The following is a 27,188-nucleotide window of genomic DNA, read 5'->3' on the forward strand; positions in this document are numbered from 1 at the left end:
TTGAAATTAACAGTCAATCTGATACCATTATAGTCTGAATTCAAATATTTAAAATGGTTAAAAAATGAATACAATTTGAATTAGGTTTAAAATGTGCTAACCTGTCGCTTATTCTATTGCCCTGGCATTCAATAGCCATGAATTGATTAAATTTAATTTTGTTTATTTTTTTCTTATCTAAAAAGGAACGATCTGGAAATGACCACTTCATCCACGGGTCCCTGAAACTCAAGTATAAATTTGACAACAACTTTGAGTTAATATTTGTGGTAAGTTTGTGACCCACAACATCAATTCGGATTAAATATTAATAATAATAATAATAATAATAGATCTTTACTGTCCATAAATATAAGTTCACTCGTTGCTTGTACGCAACTCAGGATAGGCTGTTCTGAGTAGACAAAAAATCAGTCACCAGGGGCCACTCATATAAACTTCTGAAACCCAGAGTTAAAACCACCCTTCGACAGAACTTTTTTACACAGAGAGTTATTGAACGTTGGAACGCATTGCCAGCAAATGTCGTTGAAGCACCGAGTGTCAATGCTTTCAAGAATAGATTAGATGCTGTGACGGAAAGTTATGTGCATAGTGTAGAAGTGCCTCCCACCCAAAAAAGCTATGATCAAAAGATCAGTAGAGAAAGTGTAGTGTAGGTTAGCCCCTGATCACAAGATCAGGTAGGAAATGCATTAGATCTGTTCTGAATAAGACATTCAGTGACTGGAAAGACTCGGCGACAGGCCAGTGGCCTAATCAAGCGACGTAGATACCTTCTATTCTATTCTATTCTATAAATATGGCAATTTGTCATTTAGTTACACTTGTTATAACGTTATATGATAACTATAACATTGAACAGATATATCACTTCTACTTATTTTCTCTCTCTCTCTCTCTCTCTCTCTCTCTCTCTCTCTCTCTCTCTCTCTCTCTCTCTCTCTCTCTCTCTCTCTCTCTCTCTCTTCCTCTCTTTCTTTCACGTGTGCGATTTACACAACATAAACATATTCATTTCGTTTTCAATTTGTTACAATTGTGGCAATTCGACACCAAAAATTATCATCATTATTGATTGGTCAGTTAATCTAACATTAAATAAATTAATCAGTTAATCAGTCAACGTATCCATCCTTGGTTTTGCTGTACCTAAAATATTAAATGACCAGTATCATCCACTAAGACCATCGGTTATTATTATGTCAGAAAGAAGTGGTCGCCCTTTCTCTATTTCAACGGAAACAGAGAGACACCGAAAATCTTTTCTGCCGTCCAGTATTAGGCTTTATAACAACAAGCAATAATCATTTTATATAATTATTTCGCATTTTTACTTTCAAAAAATGTAAATATTAATTTATTAATTTATTTGTTTTGCAATCTTTTCAATTTTCAATTTATAGTTATAGTGACAGTTTTAACTATTTTACAATGTAGAAATTATTCATATTATAAAGCGCAGCTCTGGTTATGGAGCTGCTCCTTTTTTATATATACATCGTATTTCCATTGTATTTTTATCTTATTGTGTAAATTATAACACGTCTGTACAAAAAATTTCCTTTTTGGGATGCAATAAAGTTATTATTATTATTATTACCATATGAAATATTCAACATGAGTTCCAGAAATTTGAATTTTACGTTTAGATTGATAAAATGGGTTGAAGTGATGGAAGCCATAAATGTAATGGATGGAATTCAGAGAAATTTAACCCATCAAACTTTTACATGAATAGATAGATATTCCTCTGTCGTCTGGTCGAATAATTCATCTACGCTGTCTCAATAAAATGATTAATGCATAGACTATCATAGAAACCATCTTCCTCAAGAGAAGCAGAAAAATAAAAGACTGAAACGGTTTGGAGAGAAACAGTAAATAACACAAAATAATAAGAAGCTGCTCTCTGACGTGTGTCCAGATTTTAAAAAGAAATTGAGTTGTGGACTTATCTAAAAAAATGTTTGAGCTTTTTTTTTTTTTTATAGCGCAAATATCCACTAAAAGTGCTTAAAGCGCTTTACAATGTTTCCCTGGCTAACAGCAACACTTAACACGTAGGACGAAATTTGGCGCCTGTTAGAAGATATTACAATTTTTTAGGACAGAGATGATGCTGGGTTCGAGCCTCGCTCGGCGCATAGTTGAGTCCTTGGAAAAGGCTCTTTACTCACATTCTCTCACCTTTTTTTTTTTTATAAAGGGGAAACCGGAAACGTCCATTTTATCTGGGTTTTTAAAAATATTAAATTGAATCTTACATTCAATTTCACATTCTTAGTTATCACTTTGATCTTAACAAGTAGATTATGAAAGAGAGGAAACTTCATTAAAAAAAACAAAAACAATGTAAACTAACCACTAAACATGGAAGGGATGAGTTTGTGTTTTTCTGTTGAGATTCAGTCCTTGTTTGTCCGTGAATTGATGTGAATGGTTGGTCACTTTGCACCCTCGGTCAAACTTTGGGTCATTTGTAAAGATTGTACAACACTACTTGACAGTCTTATAAATAGTGAAATATAATTCCATGTTGTGATACTAGGCTGCTAGAAGCTTTGGACTGTAAAAAGTAATAAACAAAATTGATTAAAATAGCTTCAAAATAGAACAAAATACCAAAACGGAACGTTTCAGGATCAAAACCCTTCTTCAGCCAACAAGAAAAAAACAATAAAGACATGAATACTTTACTAAATTTCAGATAGACAACAGAGATATTTTTTTTAGGTCTTCTCTGTAGAAAAATCTTGGAAAGTAAACAACAACAACAAAAAAGCAAAAAAACAGGTATTCCTGAGAACTCTGTCTCCAAAGTTCTTTAATTTTAGTTTTTGGTGTCACTAGGGATTATGTCTCCAAAGTTCTTTAATTTTAGTTTTTGGTGTCACTAGGGATTATGTCTCCAAATTTCTTTAATTTTAGTTTTTCGTGTCACTAGGGATTATGTCTCTAAAGTTCTTTAATTTTAGTTTTTGGTGTCACTAGGGATTATTTTGTGTATAAGTATAAACTCTGAGAAGCTATGCCTTCTATTTTTCTTTCAGTGCCAGACTGCCACTCATTTTCTCATTTGCCATTATTTGAGCAAAAAAAAACAAACAGGTGAAATCTGGAGCGGAGTCTATCATCTTTTATTTTTGCTTTTTAAAAACAAATCTTGGTTCGAGAATCAGTCCCTATCCTATCCCTATATCATTATTATTATTATTATTATTATTGCCTTCCCATGATTGTCTTAAAATTTTTACTCTTCATTCACACAGGTTGCATACCAAAACATTCTACAACTGTCCTACGTGGACAAGTTTCTCACCGACATTCAACTTGAATTCAGAGAGCGTTACAAGAATATTCTTTTGGGTAAAAGCCTTGGGAATGCAAGTTTCTCTGATTTTGACTCGGTGTTCCATGCAATGCTCAAGGACCGGGAACAGGAGAGCAAGCAAGAGACCAAAGTGGGGAGGCAAGTTTTCCATGTTTTGTTTTTCATTTAATGCAGGCCTGTAAATCTTTCAACATTCGTCGGATTTTTGACAATTCGATTTTGCTCAATAAGTTCTATTAAGTGCTGACAACGTAGAAATAAAATTGGTAACATCAAGGGACAGAACTAACAAAAAAAATAAAATGAGTTTTATTGCCTGCTTTAAAAAAAAAAATCAGGTTTTATTCCGTTTTGAGCACTGACTTTCAAAAAATAAAATAAAAGGAAACTGTTTATTTGTCACGTCAAAGACAAAACAAACGAGTCAGCTAGGTATATTATCATTCCATCTTGTCAATAATCACCACCTGTACACTCCACTGGACATGTCACCACCCACACATGTTCACTGCCTACTGCCCTCTATGCTGCCCACAGGTATTCTCGGTTGGCGATTCCTCGCTGACAGTTAGTGTCTCGCCACAGGATTGTCGCGTCGCAAGTTGTAGAACACATGCATAATCAGTAATCAACTAACACACACAGCACAGCCTATGTCGGACCAGGACGTTTCTCTCTACCCACATTTTTCCAGTCGACAATCTCTGTTCCTACACTTCCTTTGTATCCGGTTGAAAGTCAACCGGCGGAAGGATGAATGCAAAATAAATATTTTTTAATATATTATGATTGTTGTTAACATTTTCTCCCCCCCCCCCCCCCCATCCCATCCCTCTTTCTTTTCTTCTTCTTGAAGTACCATGTCTGTGCCAGACATTGGTGATCATGGTACGCCATTCATCTCTCTAATCAGATAACCTCAGAAAACTAATATGATATTACTCTTCTCTTTCTTTGTCACCCAGCTGTTCAAACTATTCAAATATGTATTTTCTTGGTCTAACTTTACTCTTTTTACCTTCTATCTTTCCTGTGAGAGCAAGATGTTCAATACATTTATGTCGGATTTAAGTGCCCTATAAATTGCATTTGTCTTTTTCATATTGTACGAATTAATAACCTTTTAGTTTCTCTTTCTTTAAATGCAGGAAAATGAGAACGTTTGAAGATTCCCATAAGTCCAAGAAAACCGTGTCGTCCATGGTGGAGGGTAAGAATGATGAGAAGACGAAGCCTTCTAAAGGAAAGGAGAACAAAGCTCCTAAAGGTACTCAATGACGACAAATATCTCTGAATGCTATAGATCAAAATTAAAAAAAAAAAAAATAAAGAAATTATCACTTGAACTTGAAGCCATTAACATGTCCAGTTTATAGTCACATAAAACACTGCCTCAATGTGATACTTTGTGTTGGAATGAACCTGGTGAAAAAAAAAATTATGAAATTGATCAAAAAGAATTTTAATTTGAGACATCTTTTTTCACTGTCAAAGACTACATAAGTATTATTGACGCATTGTCATCATAATATGTCTGCTTGTTCTTCCACTGTACTTTTCAAGACTTAATATTCTTTGCCAATTTTTATTTAATTTCTTTACATTGATATTTTTTTTATATATTACCGAATTGTGTTCCAGTACATAATTATAATTTCCATACAAGGATGATTAAAGTATATCTTATCCTATCTTATTTAAGGTTTAGCTTTTAATTTTTCTTCATCTCCTTTTTTTCATCGACAGCAAAATCCAATGGTATAAAATCCAGCAGTTCTCCTAAGCCATCCTCGTCGTCAAAATCGTCACCTCCTGTGGCCTCCACTGTGGACTCATCTCTGAATGAGACTCCAGAAAATGATAGTGGGCTGGATGAGGATACGAGACAACGGAATCTTGCCAAGTTGATGAACAAGGGGAAGAAGAAAAGTCCTGCCATAGTTAGGTACTGGTTTATCATTTTCATTTATGTTGTAAGTTTTTTTTTGTTTTTTTTTTTAAAAATTGAGCTTTTATATAGCACAATATCCACTAAACATGCTCAAAGTGTTTTACAAGGGGACCCTAACCAACAGTAACATTTAACATGTAGGATGTGACATGACGCCTGTTATGCGATATTACAAATTTCTTACAAATGATTTTAAGAAAATATCCACCATTAGAGATTTCCGTACTAAAGATGCAACAATGAAACTTGTCACAACTCTTGTTTTATCACGTCTAGACAATTGCAATGGTCTTTTGTCTCACATAAGCCATGATAAAATCTCGTGCCTGCAGGTCATATAGAATAGTGCAACTAAATTAGTGGCAAGACAAAAGAGAATGGCACACTCCCTGTCTATTCTGTATGAGCTGCACTGGCTGCCTGTCTAGGAAAGAATCAATTTTAAGATTGCTCTGTTTTAACAGCCTAAATGATGAAACACCTGACTACATTAAAAGCATGTTAGAAATATATATACCAAATAGGAATTTACGGACCTCGTATGACAAAACAAAGCTTACTTTTAGAAATAATTATTATTATCGATTTTATGGCAGCCCCCTTTACCCACACTGGGCCCTCTGTGTGAAATGACCTGCCCAGAAGGATAAGAGAAGCAAAATCTATTGATAGTTTTAAATCATTGTTAAAGCACTACCTTTTTACTGTTACATTTTCATGATATGGATACAATATTACATACACTGCTGCTATTGATATAATTTTGGTACATATTTTATGTAAGTAAGTTTTGTATATTTATTTGTAACGTGTATTGAGCATCACATGGTGATGAAAATGTGTGATATAAATGCTATGTATTATTATTATTATTATTACTATTTTTATTATTATTATTATTAATATTATTATTATTACTATTATTATTATTTTATTATTATTATTATTATTATTATTATTATTATTATTATTATTATTATTATTATTATTATTATTATTATTATTATTATTATTATTATTATTATTATTATCATTATTCTTCTTCTTCTTATTATTATTATTATTATTACTATTATTATTATTATTATTATTATTTTTATTATTATTATTATTACTATTATTATTATTATTATTATTATTATTATTATTATTATTATTATTATTATTATTATTATTATTATTATTATTATTATTATTATTATCATTATTATTATTGATCAGCAATGGCAAGAGTCCCGAGGCCCCCAAGAAGAAAGGCAAAGCAGCCACCAAGTGGAACAATGAAGGCACTTCCAAGGACATGGCATCACTCAACTACAGTGATCCCGTGGATGATTCAGAGACTGCTGTTACATCTGCAGAGGTGGGTGTGAACATTTGTTACAGTGAATGACGTGATCAGTCGGATGGTGAAAAGGTTTGAACTGAGATATTGTCAAGTTTAGTTAGAAGATCAATTTTTATCCAAAAGGATTTCTTGCCATAAATAATTAAACCAACCCTTTTTCTACATCTTTGGGAAATATCGAGGCTTAATTTCACTTCTAAATATTTTTTACAGCTAGTCAAGTTGAAAAATTACGAAATTTGAGAAAAGTTGCTGAATGCCTACCTTTCCTATACATCTGACCAATAACTTTATGAAAAATCATCCGATTTACTTCAAATAAAGATTAAAATGCTCTGGTGAACATATTCTTTCAGAAAATGAAAAAAAAAAAAAAAATTAAATATGCAAATCCAAAATGTTCACCTTGCGACTGATTATGTATATATGTCATGCACTGACACATATGGTGATGATGACAATGATAATACAGTTAAAACTGGTAATTGGAGGGTTGCTTTACCCCCTCCTTATCACCTGCAGCAAAATAGTCACATTTTGTACATTACAAACTTTGAAGAATGATCTTTTTTTTTTTTAATTAATAAGAACATAATGTTGTTTTGTAGAGAGCTTGTTTGAGTTTAAAAAAAAAAAAAACAATTTTTTTCTGCTGGGTTAGACTGCCATTTTGAATGTCTTCCACATTAAACAATATGCTATTCTTCCCTCTGCTCATAGCATAGTGTCGTATTGTATTTATTGCCTCAAGAACTTCCTTTGAAGATGGCTTTATAAACGGCTCTTCTTTCTCCTCCTCGTTCTTTTTATTATCAGTCATCTTTTGCCTCTTCACTTCCTGAATTATATCAGAGTTTGTCGGCATTTCTGATGTCTGCAAGTCTTTGTTGAAATCTATCTGAAGATTAAATTCCTCATCAGTCATGGTACCCAGTATCTCCAACATGTTGTCTATTTCAAACCGCTCTCCATTCTCAATATGGTTAAAAACCCGGCTTTTTTGTAACAATTTTGTATTGTGGCCTGCTTTATGTTGCTTCATACTTTTGCAAGCATATATGTGAATTGCATCGATCAGCTTAATTTTTAAAAATTACCTCCATTGCGTTGGTCTCACTGTTGACATCAAGTTCCAAAATCATTCTTTTATTCAGAAGATATCTGTATTATCCTTTCAAATTTCTTATGACGCTCTGATCCATCGGTTGAATGTTGTTTGTCAGTAAATGTTTTTTAACTGTAATCTTGAATGTGCTGAGCAGTTGTCTAAGAGTAATACAATTTTTCAGTCTTTGATTTCTGCTTGTATTGAAAGTCATGTGGCATTGATAGAAGAAAGAATAAAGATAAGTATTGAATTTTAAGCTTCAAATTAGTTGACAAAGACAAATTCTGTGTATGTTTCGGGTTTCCCTTTTATCAACAAAACATGATGAATGAAACACTAAGGACGGATGAGGTGTGAATGTGTGAATGGCGTAGTGTAGTTAAGGTGAATAAACAAAAACAATGATGGGACAGGAAATAGAATGCCCCTTTGTAAGGAAGTACGAATTAAAATATGGAAATAAATATTGATAAAAGGTGTGCAATTCAGCAAAACATCTAAAAAGGAGGATGTATCATGCAATGGTTGATTCTCTTCGGGCATCCACCAGACATCTCCATTTTTTGCGATCGGCTGCTTGTGCGGTGGCTGTATTCCAGGACAGGCCTGTTTCCTTTAATTCTTTCTCCATGGTCCTTCACCAGGTTTCTTTGGGTCTTCCCTGCTTTCTCTTCCCATCTGCTGTCCAGTGCAGGGCTGTCTTGGGAAGTGACCCTTTTTCCATTCTGGCCACATGACCCAGCCAACGCCATCTTCTTCTTTTTATTTGGCTTTCAATACGTCGTGCAATATGGAGTGTAAAATAGATATAATGTAGACTATAATGTAATATATTGATAAATTGGAATTGGAATAAAGTATTAGAAACAGTTAGAGGTAGTAGTATATACTACCCCTACTACTAGAGAGAGAGAGATAGAGAACTACTACACCTCCCATATTTCATGTCTATGGTCCTGATTGTGTACTCTTTATAAAGGTTTATCCACATTATTGATTATTAAAATGTGCCCTGATTGAACAATATTTACGTAATGGCACTCAGTTAAGCAGCTTTGGCTCAAACAGTAAGGATAATAATAATAATAATAAAATATTCCTTGTTGAATAATTAAATAAAATTTCTAGGGTTCACTGGATGGTTGATATTTCAAAGTACTTTTTAATAACGATGACTTTCAACAGAGGGCTCAAGTAGGCAAGATGGCCGGTCAGCTACGAGATATCGAGACAGAGAGCGAGGATGATGATGATTATGATGATGATGAGGAGGAGGAGGAGGTGGAAGATGCTAAAGCAACATCCTCCAAACAGACTTCATCAAGGTAACATTTGAAATAATATATGCATACCTGCCGTAATTGTTACGGAAATTAGGTAACAATTTTGGACATACGGAAATGGAAGAAATATTACGGATTTTGATTTCACAGCAATTTGGTCGGAGTATTAGAGAGGAAAAAAAAACAATAATTTTTTTCTTTTAAGTTCCCGCAGTTATCAAAGAAAGAAAAAAAATGTTCCCTTAAAGTTATAAAGGCTACTGCTCAGTTCACGCTCATGATAGCTTAGTCGATTGCCAGCTGGTCACGGCGACTAAAACTCGAACTTTTAGTTTGAGCCAGCGCTCCACCGGTGGGAGGGTAATTAATCAAGTTGTGACAGGTCGATGACTCATCATGCTACCCGCATCGGCATTTTCGCTACCTGTATTTTTTCTCTCCGATTCTGCATTTTATTGATATTTTCAAATAATCGTTGCTCAATAATCCGTTGACGTAACTTTTTCTTATTCATATATTCTTGTTCTTCATAATGTAAAGAATATTGTCATACCATTTGTATGGCTATGAACCGAATGGTTTTACAACGCCACTCTCCATGAGTTGTACTATAATTCAATGCAAGATCATAACTATAATTGGTAAGAAACATGTGAATAAATAGCATAAGTCACCGTACAGGCAAATAATTGTGGGATAATCAGAAGCAGAAGAGAATAAGGAAAATGTGTATGTAAGTTTTATGGCCTGTTCAGACCTGGCAGTCCTGTGAGAGGTCTTGGTATTGTGGTAACTCCTTATCAAATCCACCAGTGTCCTGTCCACAAATTAGCCAGTCACAGTGATGACTGGAAGGTACGTGTTAGTGTGTGTCTTATAAAACTGATATCCAATCATTCCTTATGAATAAGATTCACTTGATGACATATTTCATTAATGAATAATATAAATTCTATGGTCTGTCACGTTCCCGATCACATTGTCAGTAATAAATTTACTAAGAAATATTTCTATCACTCTCTCTCTTCTATTTTCACACATCACAACTAACAAAGTTTCATGTCTAATCACAATGCATGCAACACCATTATGAAAACAAATAAACAAGTTTAACAATAGTTTCGCATCTATTTTCAACACCAACCAGAAAGGAGAGATATCATTCTTAATTTTAGGATTATTATTAGGGGCCTTTATGAAGTACTGACGTCTGGTTCAACTTGAAGCAATGATATTTCCATTGTGAAAGACAATTTTGCTTTTTCACTTCGAAGTCCTCCTGCTCTTTTTTCAATCTTCCCTATGCTAGAATGGAGCAGTTGACCACCTTGCTCGCCATGGAATCCTAAACCTATCTTATATCGCTTCAACCAGTAAATGCAGTGCATTTCCAATATATGTAATTTGGGGGTAATTGAGTGAGGGAATGCTTCTCTGTAATTCTGCAAATACCTTGCGACGGCTTCCTCTGCTCTTTTAATTTCTTCTGATGACATGGGATTTGAATGTGATACTAATTTATGTACATCTCTGTAGCTGTCATTTAAAGTATTATATTTGATCTCAAGTTGAATTATTTTCGTGATTAGGGTGTCTCTTTGGGTGTTTGTACTAACTGCATGTATAGCTGTCTTTGTAAGGTGTCTGTAGATTACTTTCTTTATGTATTTGTGGCAGTGATTGGCAATGAAGTGGCCTCCGTGAAATGCTTGTCTGACAATTTTATTCTGATCTAAAACATGTTGTATTGCTTTTCCAACTGGTCCGATGATACTTTATTTACATTCTTTCATGTCATGCAATTTTTTCTTTATCTTTTTAAATTGCTTCTCCCACCTCCTCTTTTCAAACATCTTTTGCCACAAAGTCTACATAGATTATTTAGTTTTGTTATTTGAGTTTCAAGAGAATGTTCCATCCACGTCTGTAGTACAAAAACAATTATTTCAGTACCACAAATAAAATTAATATCAAAAATAAAATCACTCAACCAAAAATAATAATGTTATTTCACACAACGGATTGCCCAGATTTTAAATAATCATAACTTTTTTATTTCGTGTGAATTAAGCGTACTTCTTGGACATACTAATTGCAAATTTATTGAATTATTTTAGGGTATAAGAAAATATGACCCTCATGGTGTCAAAACATGTTTTAAAAATATTTTAATCAATGATATACGGTGGACAGAACAATTTCACTCACTAATTTGAAATATTCTTATCTGCTTTATAATCCAATTGGCACTTCACAAAAATATATATAATGACGACAGAAATTTAAAATATAAAAAAAAATAAGAAGAAATTGTGTGTGACACATAGGTTTCCAGTATTAAATGATGTAAGGAGTGCATTTCTTATGAATTTTTTGACAATATCACCCTTGTTTTCGGACCTCACTTACCTCCCCTTGTTTCAACTGACGAAGGTGCAGGTAATTAATCACTTGTGACAGGTGAAGTTCCCTGTTATCAGTGATTTGCCTGTGATCAGGGGAGTGGAATGGGCGACAGGGGAAGATGCACAGTGGGTGGCACGGGGGATACAGCAAGATCAAAGCAAAAACTAAAGAGTCAAAAATTAAGTTAGTTTTATTCGCTGTGTGGTAACGGTGGAGTTCAACAACATTTATTTTACGTGTAGAAACTTGTAGATACTCAGTATTTTTTTGTTTTTGTTGTTGTTCTTGTTAGTTGGTGGGGTGTTGTTAAAATTGTACCATTTATTACTGATGAATTTTGTGTTGGCTACTGATTTTGAAATGTTCAAGTAGACAGGTATGTATATGCCAAAGGATACAGTTTATAAGTGGTAATGCCATAATTTTTTTTTATTCATATCTCATGAATGCTGAAGTCGTCCTAAAGTTTAACTCTAGTACCGCATTGATGTCAACCGGAAATAACGACCGGTTCCCAGTACTTGCCTAGCAAGTTTGAATGACGTAGCTAACATATAGCGTCACTCGGGTTTGATCGCGTCATTTCTTACGTCAAAAACTAGCTTCATACTCAACCCGAACACCTTAAATAAACTGTTTGCTGATTGGCTGAAACTAATAATATCAACCAATCAAACTTCGGCTTTTATTTCATAAAGAACACAATGGAATTTTTACTGAATCAAGGTCGGGTCTGTCTTATGTTTCTTCAACTGAAGCGCGTGTGACTCGGAAAAGGTGTGTTCCATTCAAACCACCGCCGCGGTATTGGGGTCGGAATGGTGTGTTACGTTTATACAACGGTCGAGGATCGGGGGTTAATAAAGAATTATTTAAGTAACAAATTTGTTCATTCATTGAGAATGCTGATTTTTAACCCTGTGATTCCTAATTAAGGTTTCAAATGGGCAGGTCCACATGTGAAATCTGACTTCCAGTGAGGCATATTTTTAAAAAATTAAAAATTATGCCTTTTGCGCCACGACATCATAAGATATCGTCGCCTAGGCATTCCACGAAGGAATATAGATAACTCATCAAACAAGATGTCTGATGTCAACAGGAATCACCCATGTTGTCCAAGTGAGCGAATTGGGGGTAATAATCTTGCTCAAGGAAAAAAATCGAAAGTGCCTGAAGCGGGGCTCGAACCCGGGTCATCCGGCTCACAGTGCAATGCCTTAACCACTCGGCCATTCTTTTTGTTTTGTTGCACTTCACTGTTTATATCGGAAATTTCATGAATAAAGAGAAATTTATATATGTATTCTTTTTATTTTGTTTAGCTGCACTATGGCTATCTCAGATATTTCATGAATAAGGGGGAACTTTATTATATTCTGTTTTAGTCAGTGTTATGTAGGAACATTCAAAGAAAGAAATCATCATCGTTGCTGGTCAGCTGTCTCTATGAATCACTATCCTTTGTGGTGTTTATGAAATTACCATCACCATAACTACTACTAGTATGACCACTACTACTATTACTACCATCACAACTACTGCTACTACTACTACTACTACTACTACTACTACTACTACTACTACTACTACTACTACTACTACTACTAAAATAGAAAAGAAATATCATCCATTTATTTATTATACTTATTTTCCCCGACAGCAAACCAAAGTCATCATCTGGTGGGGGCATGTTTTCCATGTTCAAGAAACTCGTCGGCTCAAAGGCTTTGACTAGAGAAGACATTCAGCCAGCACTGGACAAGATGAAAGACCATCTTATAGGTAAGTTCTTCGTATGATTCATGTGACTGAGGCTACAGGCTAAGGCATACCTGCCAAATCTTACAAAATTTTTCGTAATTTTACGAATTTTAGACAAATGCCATGGCCAATTACGAAAATACAAAATTGTATGGAAAATTACGAATTTTGTTTCTCGGTAATACTTAGTTAATAATAATAATAATAATAATAATGATGATAATAATAGTAAAAGAAGAACTACTACTACTACTACTACTACTACTACTACTACTACTACTACTACTACTACTACTACTACTACTACTACTACTACTACTACTACTACTACTATTACAATGATAATTATGATGATAATAATAATAATGATGATAATAATAGTAAAAGAAGAACTACTACTACTACTACTACTACTACTACTACTACTACTACTACTAATACTACTACTACTACTACTACTACTACTACTACTACTACTAATACTAATACTACTACTACTACTAATACTACTACTACTACTACTACTACTACTACTACTACTAATACTACTACTACTACTACTACAACTACTACTATTACAATGATAATTATGATGATAATAATAATAATGATGATAATAATAGTAAAAGAAGAACTACTACTACTACTACTACTACTACTACTACTACTACTACTACAACTACTACTACTACTACTACTACTACAACTACTACTACTACTACTACTACTACAACTACTACTATTACAATGATAATTATGATAATAATAATAATAATAATAATAATAATAATAATAATAATAATAATAATAATAATAATAATAATAATAATAATAATAATAATAATAACAATAATAAAGCATTTCTACAGTGCATGACGATGTAATGTTGAAGTGATCATCAATGTCAAATTGTGGTTGTTCTTATACGATTTCAGACATTACGAATTTCATTGTCAAATTACAAAAAAAAATATGACACAGAAATTACAAAATTTGAAGTTTTCAATTTGGCAGGTCTGCCCTGCCAATTGGCGAAATGTCGTTTGTTTTGTGTTGTTTCCTTTTATATGAGTCACATTTACTCACTTTATCTTTCTCTCTCCATGTTGTTTTATTCATTCCTTAATTCGTGTTTGTAAATCCAATTTCCTCGTTGATGAATAAAGTTTATTTATTTATTTATTTATTATTTGATAGTGTGCGATGCTGGTGAAGCTTGACCAATATCTTAGACTTTTTTTTTCTCTCTTCATTCTAATCAGCTAAAAATGTGGCTTCTGACATAGCACTCAAGTTGTGCGACTCCGTGGCGAAGAAGTTGGAGGGAAAGATACTCGGCACCTTTGGCAGTAAGATTTTATTTTTTTACAATTGATATTTTCTTTAAAAAACTTCTTTTTTTTTTTTTTCTGGAACATTTTCAGACGTGTCACCTCTCCTAAGTTTATCTCGACATTTTTCTTATTTTTGTTTTCATTCGTTATTTTTTCAGATTTTGATTGTATTTTATTATTCCAGAACATCATCATCATCACCATAACCACTACCATTATCATCATTTAACACGCTAGTCTATCTCAAAGTACTTTCTCCCAGATCTGGCAGACCCAGCTACCAAATCACTGCTGGGTAGACAGCAGGGGAGTCAGAAAAAAATCTCAACTGCACCCGGGATCGATTTCGGTCCCTTTGTGTGTGACGCGAGTGCTCTATCAACTGAGCTATCAGGACACCCACTACTATAATCACCACCACCACCACATCAACATCATCATCACTACCAATACTACCACAACCACCACCCTCGTATCATCATCTATGCCACCACTATTACATCCACCACCATTGGTTTTAGAGCTTTATTTCATTTGAAATAAAGAGACTTTGGGATGGTATTATAGGGCATTGTGTTTATATGTATATTGTACTGTTCGAATCAGTTATCGTTTTAGAACTATAAAACATGTCAACACAATTGCAGATACTACCTTAATTCTCTTCTTCTATGTATGAATAACAATGAAATTGAATGTTAAGCTTCAATTTAATGTACGAAAACAGATAGAATGGCCGTTTCGGGTTTCCTCTTTATCAACAAAACAGGATGAATGAAACACTACAGACGAATGAGATAATGTGGTAGTGGCGTTGTTAAGATGATGTTTTTATTTATCGTAACAATGCCACTACCACATTATCTCATTCATCTGTAGTGTTTCATTCATCCTGTTTTGTTGATAAAGGGGAAACCCTAAACATCCATTTTATCTGTTTTTGTACATTAAATTGAAGCTTACATTCAATTTCACATTGTTATTTATTTCTTCAAGCTCCGAGCAGCAACATTCACATTTTTTCTATGTATGTGGAAATTCCTGTTTCAGCACTGAAATTTCTCCTAGTGGTGTCTGAAATTCCTATGAGACAAATCTTAAGTTGGCATCTCTTGTGTAATATTTGTGTCAGTGCATGACACAATCAGTCAGAAGGTGAAAATTTTGGATTTGCATTTAAAAAAATTATTTTTTTTTTTGCATTTTCTGAAAGAGTATGGTCCCCAGAGCATTATTTGAAGTAAATCGGGTGATTCTTCATGAAGTTATGGTCAGATGTATGGGAAAGGGTATCAAGCAACTTTTTATCAAATTTCATACTTTTTCAACTTGACTAGCTGTAAAAAAATATTTAGAAGTGAAATTAAGCTTAGATATTTCCCGAAGATGTACAAAAAGGGTTGGTTTAATCATTTATGACAAGAACTCATATTTGATCAAAATTGACCTTCTAACTAAGCTTGGCAATCAATATTTCAGTTCAAACCTTTTCACCATCCGACTGATCATGTCATTCACTGTAACAAATGTTCACACCCACCTCTGGAGATGTAACAGCAGTCTCTGAATCATCCACGGGATCACTATAGTTGAGTGATGCCATGACTGATTATGTCATTCACTGTAATAATATCTGTCATCTGCATTTTTTGCCAAATTGGGACCTAAAATTTGCCCAAAAAAATCCCCAAAATTTGCCAAGAAATTTGCCGAGGAGAACTAAGCGTTTCAGTAAAAATTAACACGCGATACAGAAAAAAATATATAAAACACTATTTATTACATTTGAGGAGGCTACATTATGAATAGCGTTGTTACAAAGATTTTAAAGGATCATTATCCGTAGAGAGTAGCTTCCCTTGGTTTGGGCCCAGGCAAAGCTGCAACATTTCTCAAGTTTCGCACTTATTTTTTCGTTATTTTGTTTTCGCTTCTTTTTTTTTCTCAAAATATGCCACGCGATTTGCCAATTTTTCCTAAATTTGCCACGATTTGCCAATTTTGGGAAATTTGCCAAGATTTGCGGATTGCCCTGATATTTGCGGCCGCAAAAAATGCAGATGACAGATAATATATGTCTTTTGGGTTGTTTTTTTTTTCCAGGTATCACTAACACTGTCAAGACATCCCTTCACGAGTCCTGCGTCCAGATCCTGTCGCCCAAAAGACGCATCGATATTTTGAGAGATGCTCTGGATGCCAAACAGAAGAAGCGTCCGTACACGGTCACATTTTGTGGTGTGAACGGGGTTGGAAAATCTACCAATCTGGCCAAGGTACATTCTTTTGTGAAGCTGTCCATGCCGCATGCGACGGGACTGCCATATCAGTATTATTATTATTATTATTATTATTATTATTATTATTATTATTATTATTATTATTATTATTATTATTATTATTATTATTATTATTATTATTATTATTATTATTATTATTATTATTATTATAATTATTATTATTATTATTATAATTATTATTATTATTATTAGTAGTAGTAGTAGTAGTAGTATTATTATTATTATTATTATCATTATTATTATTATTATTATTATTATTATTATTATTATTATTATTATTATTATTATTATTATTATTATCATTATTATTATTAGTATTATTATTATTACAGTAGAACTCGGAAATAGCGAGTTCGACGGGTCCACTCCTGATTACTCGCTATTTCCGAGTTCTCGCTATTCCCAAGTTGCCAGGAAAGGTTATAATGTTGCTGGTTATTCCCCTCAGTGTGTAATTCGAGTAAAAGCCGTCGCCCCTATTTCAATTTCTTCACAGAAGTGGCAGAATGCTTGGTTTTTTGTTGTTTTTTGTTTTTATTTTCAAGTAAAATCATGACTAGAAAATAAACAAGAACATAGAAGTGTGTGCGTGTTTGCGCGAGTGTTTGTATGCACTCGGCATGTTTGATGAGGTAAGCAAGCGCATCACTCAATCACTGACCCATTGAAATAATGGTTCCACACTCCCCTCTCTTGCTTATCGTGTCGTTCGTTAACGATGCTACTCGCTGACCGATGCTGACCGAAGTGAGGCATGTTGACATGTGTTTACCTCGCGCGTCGCGTGGCACCACATTAGGTGAATAATTGACCCCCACCCCCAATACACACACACGCACACAAACCCAACCCCCACCCAAATTTGTTTCGCCTATTATGTACTACTACAGACTAGGCTACTATGTAATATTACTCGTGACTAAAAATAAGAAAAGAAAAGAGGCTAGGCTAAAAATATTTAAATTGCCATTGTCTCTTGTTTTGCTTTACTTCGTTTGCAGTCCTAGGCTGGGGCAGGAAATGCTCGTTATTTCCGAGTTGACCTCTTTTTCATACTCGCTACTTTCATGCTAATTTTATTGACTCAAATAAGGGAAAAAAACGGGGATTTAGATTTTACTCGCTATTTCCGAGTACGTTACTTTCATGTTCTACTGTATTATTATTATTATTATTATTATTATTATTATTATTATTATTATTGTTATTATTATTATTGTTAGTATTATTATTATTATTATTATTATTATTATTATTATTATTATTATTATTATTATTATTATTATTATTATTATTGTTAGTAGTAGTATTATTATTATTATTATTATTATTATTATTATTATTATTATTATTATTATTATTATTATTATCATTATTATTATTATTGTTAGTATTATTATTATTATTATTATTATTATTATTATTATTATTATTATTATTAGTATTAGTATTATTATTATTAGTATTAATATTATTAGTATTATTATTATTAGTATTATTATTATTGTTATTATTATTATTATTATTATTATTATTATTATTATTATTATTATTATTATTATTATTATTGTTATTGTTATTGTTATTGTAAGTATTGGTGGTATTACCCTTGTTGTATTTTGTGGTTATTAATGGTATCATTTTATTTTTTGGTTCCATTTACCATTTTTTCCCCTCGCTTTCATATATGTTGTCATGCGCTCTACAACTCAGTGTTAAGTTTTTATAACTATAACAAAATATTTTTGTTCAATTTTATGATGCCGAAAAAAATGATAAAATTGTTGGTTGCATCATAATGTATGTGACGATGTTCCTATTATTGGTAAGGAGAGGGTTAAGACCTACTATTGTACTAAATGCTCCTGAAATTTGAAATTTAGGGATCAATAGCTCCTGTTAAAAAAAAAAGGAATACAGGTGTTACATCTTATCCTACACGTTCCTGTTGATATCCTACATGTTCCTGTTGATATCCTACACGTTCCTGTTGATATCCTACAAGTTCCTGTTGATATCCTACACGTTCCTGTTGATATCCTACACATTCCTGTTGATATCCTACATGTTCCTGTTGATATCCTACATTCCTGTTGATATCCTATACGTTCCTGTTGATATCCTACACATTCCTGTTGATATCCTACACGTTCCTGTTGATATCCTACATGTTCCTGTTGATATCCTACATTTTCCTGTTGAATTGGCACATAGGCATATTTAGTGAGTATTATGCTGTATAAAAGTGCATTTTTTTTTCCCCTTTGAGAACTTTTTTCAAAGTTTTGAGTTGGCAAGACAGGACTGTTAGCCGGATGTATTCATGCTATACTTTACTCTTTCCTTTCCACAGATTTGTTTTTGGCTGGTGGAGAATGGATTCAGCGTTTTGATCGCCGCATGCGACACGTTTAGATCTGGTGCGGTTGAGCAGCTGCGCACACACGTGCGTAAATTGAACGCGCTGCATCCTAAAGACGCTCATGGCAGGGATATGGTAACACTGTATGAAAGAGGATATGGCAAAGATTCTGCAGGAATCGCTATGGAGGCCATTAATTATGGTTAGTCTGGGTTTTTTGGATTTTCCCTTTTTTTCTTTTTTTTTTTTAACCTTTTGTTTTTTTGTTTTTCGTGGAATACCAAGTTAAGAAAAGCGCATTTTCCAATTTTCTTTCTATATGACACTATATAGCATACCTGCCAACCCTTCTGTTTTTGACGGAATCATTCCGATTTTCACTCTTCCTTTTGGTACTATTCCGCCATTGTCTCTAAAATTCCAATTTTCTAAAATATGATGCTAATGGTAAGAAGAAAAAATATTGAAAGGGGGGGGTAAAAAGGTGAAATTCCTATTTTTTGTCTCATATTCCTATTTTCAGGCATTCTGATTCCACTTTTGAATGTGAAGGGTTGGCAGGTCTGTATATAGGTTCAAACTATTGTTTCTATTAAAATGACTTATGACTTTTTTGGAAGGGTTGTAAGAAATTTTAAATATTGATTGTCCAATCTTTATGTCTATCCTTTGTCAGGTCGAAGCATTTCCTTCCAAAGGTCGGTGATTACCTGTAACAGTGATCTCAGTCCGGCTGGCTAATTTTTCGTTTTTACCCATTTTTCGAGAGCAATAACAATATAATGAGTATGAGCCATTCCTATTAAAAACTAATTCCATCTCTAACTTCAAAGCACTTTAGACAATTTTGATATAGAGACTCTTATGAAAACAATTCTTTTCAAATATTTTACATTTTGTTGAAAAGTGCTTATTATCGCAATATTTTTCATGGAGTCATGCATTCGCTATCAGAGGTCGGATTTGAAAAATATGTGTGGTTTTGTCATACTTGAATGAGTCGTCTTTATATTTAATGATTGCTGACACGTTTACCTGAATCTCATTACACTGTAGCCATTCATTTTGTAGATATTCACCAACAAAATGCAATGTAAATGTACGTTTTATTACACTATGGCCCAAATGATTTATGCTCTAACTACACTGGCATCTTTCGGCTGGTTTGTAGTAAAGCATATCGGACCCTTCCCCCCCCCCCCATTAATTTATGATACCACGAATGACCCCGTACTGTCATATGGTGAATGGTGTCATAGGGGAATGGTGAAAGTGAAGGATTGTAACGAAAATATTAGGAAGGTTGTTGTGATTATAACGATGATGATGATGATGGTGTTGTTGTTGATGCCGGGTTTTTTAAATTTTTTTGTTTGTTTTTACGATAACTACTATGTTACTAGTGTGCATCTTGTGTGAGTGTGTCTATGTCAATATTGTATTGTTATAAATGTGTAACCAAATACAAATTGCCACTTTTTTGGGGACAATAAAGATATATTATTATTATTATTATTATTATTATTATTATTATTATTGGTGACATGCCCTAACATGGGAAGCCGTTGACGGGGGCATCACACACCCAAAAGATTTAAGTTCCGTACTTATCTGGCTTTGACCGTATGTACTAGAAAAACAAGCAATGGGCAACAAACAAAAAGGGACGAGTTGCTTGTCCACGGTCAGGGCTACCTACTCCTGGAATGTAGTGCGCCTGGATAAAGATCTGGATCTTGTTCTTGTATGTCACTGATAGGGACTAACAAATCCAAAGAAAACAACACTTATCAAGATGAATTAACTCTTTTAGCACTGAGGCTATATTCACATTTCCATCACAAAATGGCTGACACCTGATTGAAGCAACATGAGAATGACAGACAGGCTAAGACAAAGTGACATTCGAATTCGGCGCAAAATCTCAATTAAAATATCCCCCTGGGGACAATTGAATGTTCTGATGAAAGAAATGATACCATTGTTTCAATTTATAGTACTTTTGTAGAAAGTAGGATTGGATTACATTATTGTTTTCGCCTTTCAAGACCGGCCACACTGTGCGGCCAATGGCGCTGAAAGAGTTAACAAGTAATTATGATATACAACATGACACGATGCAGACCTGCCAACCCTTCACATTCCAAAAGTGGAATCAGAACGCCTGAAAATAGGAATTTGAGACAAAAAATAGAAATTTCACCTTTTTAAAACCCCCCTCCCTCCCCCTCTTCGCTCTTTGTTATTCTCACCATTATCATCATATTTTGAAAATCGGAAGTTTAGAGACAATGACGGAATAGTATAAAAAGGAAGAGTGAAAATAGGAATGATTCCGCCAAAAACGGAAGGGTTGGCAGGTATGCACAATGATGATTTTACTTATGTATGAAAATAAAATGATTTAAACAATTACCAGATTGATCCTTTTTTTTAAATTTTTTTTTTTTTGGTCAAATTTTAAACGTTTCATATACAATTTGTTGTTTATACCCTTGATCCAAAGCATGCCTCTGATTTTTTAAATCTACATTTCAATGCATTTTATTAATTGGATGTCGTTATTTTATCATTTTCATCAGCCCGTGATTACCACGTGGATGTGGTATTGATTGATACAGCAGGGAGGATGCAGGACAATGAACCTCTGATGAGGGCTCTTAGCAAGGTGAGTGGAAATTTAAGGTAGAGGATCCCCTGTAAATACTAACGAAAGAGTGAAAATGGAGAGGCTTCGTATGGGAACAATACGGACAATGGATGTTTTGGATACAAACACTTCGTCAGCACAACAATACACAAATTAACGTGGAAAACAAATAAAATAAAATGCAAAATAACTTGTATCCTACTGCAACCACCATTACGTACAGACAATACAAGTTATTTTGCATTTTATCTTATTTGTTTCCACGTTAATTTGTGTATTTTTGTGCTGACGAAGGGTTTGTACCCAAAACGTCCATTATCTGTTTTGTTCCCATACAAAGCCTCTACATTTTCACTCTTTCGTTAGTATTTTCACGATCACCGACTTCAGGCAGCCCCTACCGTTTTCTACTAGGATTCCTTGTAGTGATATTATGTAATTGACGGTAATGATTGCTACAACTATGACCCATCAACCATGAAACTCACCCACTTTACAGGAAAGGGTGCACCACATCGTAACACTGATCCTTGGATACAGGAAAGGTGGGTTCCACAAATGTTGACAAGTGAGATGAATGAGCAACGAAAAACCTTTCGCTCCAAACTATTGAAAAGGTGTGAAAACGAAGGTGACGTCTTCAGTCAGCAGCAATAGTCACTGAAGACGAGTCATGGCTCCACCATTATGACCCAAAGAGCAAACACCAGTCAATGGAGTACCAATACAAGAACTCTCCTTGTCCAAAATAATCCAAAGTTGTGGCGTAGGCTAGTAAAATACTGCTCACAATTTTCTGGGACTTTGAAGGTGTAAATGTAAAGTAAGCAATCAGTTGCTGAAAGTTCAAGCTTTCTTTTGATGTATTGTTTAACTAATTATTCGTAAATTTGAGGATGTTATTACGGAATTTGCCAAACTTTTCAGCCCACCCTCGTAAATAGATATAGATTGATTGATAGATAGTAGATAAGTAGAGATAGATTGATAGAGATATAAAGTTCAAGATAGAGATAGAAAGATTAATAGATAGATAGATGGATGGATAGTTACATATATAAATATGACACTGTTTATGTCATTTTTACATTTTGGTTTGAATTTGCCCGGTGGACTGATATATCGTCCTCCTTTTTTACAAATCGCCATTATCATTACTGTATCTTTAAGTGGTCTTTTTTGTTTTTCACATAATACAACTGTGTGTATATAAATAATTCTCTAGCTGGTGAAAGTGAACCAGCCAGATCTGGTTCTGTTTGTGGGTGAGGCCCTGGTGGGCAACGAGGCCGTGGACCAACTAGTCAAATTTAATCAGGCTTTGGCCGATTTCTCCCAATCGGAGCAACCCCGCCTCATCGATGGGATCATCCTGACCAAGTTTGACACCATTGACGACAAGGTGGGTATGGCTGGGCCGGGTAGGGCTGGGCCGTCGCCTTCGTAAGCTTATATAGCCTGTCATCTGCATTTTTTGCCAAATTGGGACCTAAAATTTGCCAAAATTTGTCCAAAAAAACCCACCCCCAAAGAAATTTGCCAAAAAGACCAAAATTTGTCCAAAAATTTGCAGAGGAGAATTAAGCGTTTCAGTAAAAATTAACACGGGATACAGAAAAAAATATATATAAAAGTCAATTTATTACATTTAAGGAGGCTACATTATGAATAGCGGTGTTACAAAGATTTTAAAGGATCATTATCCGTAGAGAGTAGCTTCCCTTGGTTTGGGCCCAGGCAAAGCTGCAACATTTCTCAAGTTTCGCACCTTTTTTTTTTGTTATTTTGTTTTCGCTTCTTTTTTTCCCCAAAATTTGCCACGCGATTTGCTAATTTTCCCAAAATTTGCCACGATTTGCCAATTTTTGGAAATTTGCGGATCGCCCTGATATTTGCGGCCGCAAAAAATGCAGATGACAGATATAGCCTGACATTAGTACTCTCTCAGATGTATAGTTTGACGTCATTTTAAGGTTTGTGTAGTGCTAAGTGAGTTGTAAGTAGAGCTCGAGGAAATGGGTGATAAGATTGGTTGAACTATTAAATACAACTCGCGATTTGTTTTCTTTTGTGGCCAAAGACTTGTCTTTTGACGTCATTTTATGGTCAGTGTCAGGCTATAAGTTAACGATGGCTACAGCTAAACTCAAAAAAGATGTCCCTTTTTTAACATAGATAACAATAGTTAATACTTCAATATCTTTAATTCTTGTTCAATTTTTGCAATGTTTTCGTCAGTTGTGATGGTGATGTCAAAAGCATCACATAAATTCACTTTAAACAAGTTTAAACCACTAATATGCTTTAATTTTGATCTGATCATAACACATTTTATAGTGTCATGTCATCAAGTAGGGACCGCGTGGCTCAGCGGTAGGGTCTTTGCTTGTACCCAAAAGGCTGCTGCGTTGTGTGGCCTTGAGCAAGTCACCTCGCCCTAGCTCAATTTGCAGCGCTGCACTGTGGCTGACGCCTGGGTTATTCCAGTCTTCCCTTGGAATAGACCCTAGAGACAAATTTCCTCTATGGGATGAATAAAGGGAATTTTATTTTTTATTTTATATTTTATCAAAGTTATGCTTGCATTGGTTTCGCTTAAATTCATGACAAAATAGATGTTCATGAAAAACTTTTTTTTTAAATCTTCATTTCCAATAATATTTTATTTCTGATGAAACAAATAATTTACAAGATAAGCATGATCTCTTGTCCATGTATATACATTTTATAGAAATCAAGTTTTGTATTATGTGGCTTGCAAGAGAATAAGAGCAGCATTTTGAATAAAGCCCTTTGAGAATGGTTAAATTATGGGAATGCCTTATATAAATGTTCATATTTATTTACTATAAGTCTGTGCAGATTTATGGTCTTTTGGTATATCACCCGTCTTTGTGCGGCTATGTGGTCTAGTGGTATGACACTCGCTTTCGGATCGGCAAGTCTTGGGTTCGAGCCTCGCTCAGTGCATAGTTGAGTCCTTGGAAAAGGCTCTTTACTCACATTCTCTCACCATCCTCAGGTGTGTAATGAGTACCTGGTCGTTAACAGCATTGTCTCTGTCCGAAAAAAAAATGTAATTTCGCCCAACGGGTGTCATGTCTCGTCCTACATGTTAAATGTTACTGTTGGTTAGGCACCCCTTGTAAAGCGCTTTGAGCATGTTTAGTGGATATTGTGCTTTATAAAAGCTCTTTTTTTTTTTAGACCGGTAGATCTCTGATTTGTATGACACTCTAAGTGGTGCAAAGTTTTGTCTTTGGAGAAGGCTCTTTACTCAATCAGGTGTAAAATGAGTAACAATAACTAGTGAGTTACAGAAGTGTTTGTTGAAAATTGTTTTATTGTAATAGAGCCTTAATGGCGTTGTGTTTTGTCCTACATATTAAGTGCTGCTGTTGGCTTGGGCACCTTGTAAAGTACTTTGAGTACATTTAGTAGACATTTCGACCCTTAAAAGCTCAAATTAAAAATTAAAAATTTAATAAAGCAAATATTATTTATCTATAATGAGCTATAAAGGTTTAAATGACTTACCTTTTCTTTTCTTTTTTCTTTATATTTATATAGATATATAGGTAGGGGCAGCAAATATTATATATTTATCTATATTGAGCTTTAAAGGTTTAAATAAATGACTTACCTTTTCTCTTTTTTTTTTTTCCTTTATATTTATATATATAATATATATATATATATATATATATATATATATATATATATATATATATATATATATATATATATATAAAATATATATAGGTAGGGGCAGCGATCTCAATGACCTACACTACAGGTCAACCAGTGGTGTTTGTGGGCACTGGCCAGACTTATTCAGATCTCAGGAACCTTAATGCCAAAGCTGTGGTGACGTCACTTCTCAAGGGATAGATAAACCTCTTTTGCACACGTTCGTTCCTGGAACAAGACAATATTATGGCATCATGACAACATCAAAACAAAGATTCTTCTTCTTCTCCTTCTACTTATTTTTCTTCCTCTTCTTCACTTTTTTTTTCTTCCCCTTCTTCTTCTTCTCCTCCTCCTCTCGCCCTTCTTCTTGCTCCACCTCTCTTCTTTTTTTCCTTTCGAGTTATTATTATTATTATTACTATTATTATTATTAATATTACAGGCCTGTAAATTTGCCTGCATTTCCGGCAATTTCGCTCCGCTGAGAAAATTTTTTTTAATTTTTCATTTTGTTTCGCAACCTATTGACATTGAATTGGTAAAATTCTAAGAAAATATTCCGGGAAATGGGGATCTTTGCTCATGTTATATTGAAAAAGGTTCGCCTTCAGGGCGACGTTGTCTCCGTGACCCCTGACCCCCTACCAGAGCTCTGTCTTGGACCCAGACCCAAATGTCTCGCGGATTTTCAGGCAATTTTTTCGGGGGGGCAGATGCAGGCCTGATATTATATTGTTATCATGGGGTCCAATGTGGTAGGAGAGATACTCGCTGTGTCTTCTATCCCAACATTCTTGTTTTTTCTTCGTTGTAGATTTTCATTGTTCATTTTTTTTTCCCCTGGTCTTTGCCTGATCCTTAGCTGAAGGGGAGGCAGTCAAAGTATAGTTCCTCTTTTGAGAGATTATGTTATTTTTTTTCCCTTGTGAATCATCTGCCTGTTGTATTCTATTATTATAGTTTTTAGTTTTGAATATATTGTACTTTGTAAAACATTTGAGTGTGTCCGTCATATCAAGGTCCTCTGACACTTTTTAACATCTGAATGCAACTTTTCCCCTGTCATCTCCCTTTTTACTGGCGCTGAAATGACCTAAAAGTGAGGCGAGCTCTGTAAAACTCCTAAGTACATAAAAACAATTATTATTCTTCAAGCATTAATTTTACTCCTTTCTCATTATTTCTGGTTTGTTACCCATTCTCATAAATTGTATTTATTTATTTATGTTGGGTTGGGTCGTTTTGGTTGTTTGTTTGTTTTTTTGTTTTTTTTTTTTGTTTTTTGGGAGGGGGGGGGGGGGGGGGGAGTTGGTTTGTTGTTTTAATTCTTTTTTCTTTTAAACCTATGATACATTTGATATTGAAAGACCAAATTGTAATTGACTGACGATAAGCCATCTTTTGACATGCCTCAATATGTGAAGGGTCTGGTGCCCAGTTAAGCCTAACTTTTGGGGAAAATATAATATGTATTCCTGAGTGGTTGAAGTTGGTTGTCGAGTCTGTGGACTCTTAATGTGATTTTACAGAATATGCTACGATGCATGTGTGTCATCGTCATAATGCATAAGTGTCATCGTCATGATGCATAAGTGTCATCGTCATGATGCATAAGTGTCATCGTCATGATGCATGTGTGTCATCGTCATACAATA

General features: G+C 34.1%; 1 protein-coding gene across 1 annotated transcript in view; it reads left to right on the forward strand.

Moving 5' to 3' along the window:
- LOC144959787 (signal recognition particle receptor subunit alpha homolog) overlaps positions 1-25,864 on the forward strand; it is a 26,894-nt gene extending 1,030 nt beyond the window's left edge. Inside the window, exons 2-14 of the mRNA XM_078892534.1 lie at positions 186-269; positions 3,273-3,472; positions 4,483-4,601; positions 5,081-5,279; positions 6,507-6,648; positions 8,927-9,066; positions 13,094-13,215; positions 14,457-14,543; positions 16,632-16,804; positions 19,182-19,392; positions 21,773-21,858; positions 23,066-23,242; positions 25,603-25,864. Of these exons, the coding sequence (XP_078748660.1) occupies positions 186-269; positions 3,273-3,472; positions 4,483-4,601; positions 5,081-5,279; positions 6,507-6,648; positions 8,927-9,066; positions 13,094-13,215; positions 14,457-14,543; positions 16,632-16,804; positions 19,182-19,392; positions 21,773-21,858; positions 23,066-23,242; positions 25,603-25,731 (1,869 nt within the window). The 3' untranslated portion in view covers positions 25,732-25,864. The remainder of the gene's footprint in view (positions 1-185; positions 270-3,272; positions 3,473-4,482; positions 4,602-5,080; positions 5,280-6,506; positions 6,649-8,926; positions 9,067-13,093; positions 13,216-14,456; positions 14,544-16,631; positions 16,805-19,181; positions 19,393-21,772; positions 21,859-23,065; positions 23,243-25,602) is intronic.
- Positions 25,865-27,188: the final 1,324 nt, after the last annotated feature.

This window comes from Berghia stephanieae, chromosome 14 (genome assembly GCF_034508935.2).
Source record: "Berghia stephanieae isolate SIO BIC M18660-M18661 chromosome 14, UCSD_Bste_1.3, whole genome shotgun sequence".
Taxonomy (NCBI): domain Eukaryota; kingdom Metazoa; phylum Mollusca; class Gastropoda; order Nudibranchia; family Aeolidiidae; genus Berghia; species Berghia stephanieae.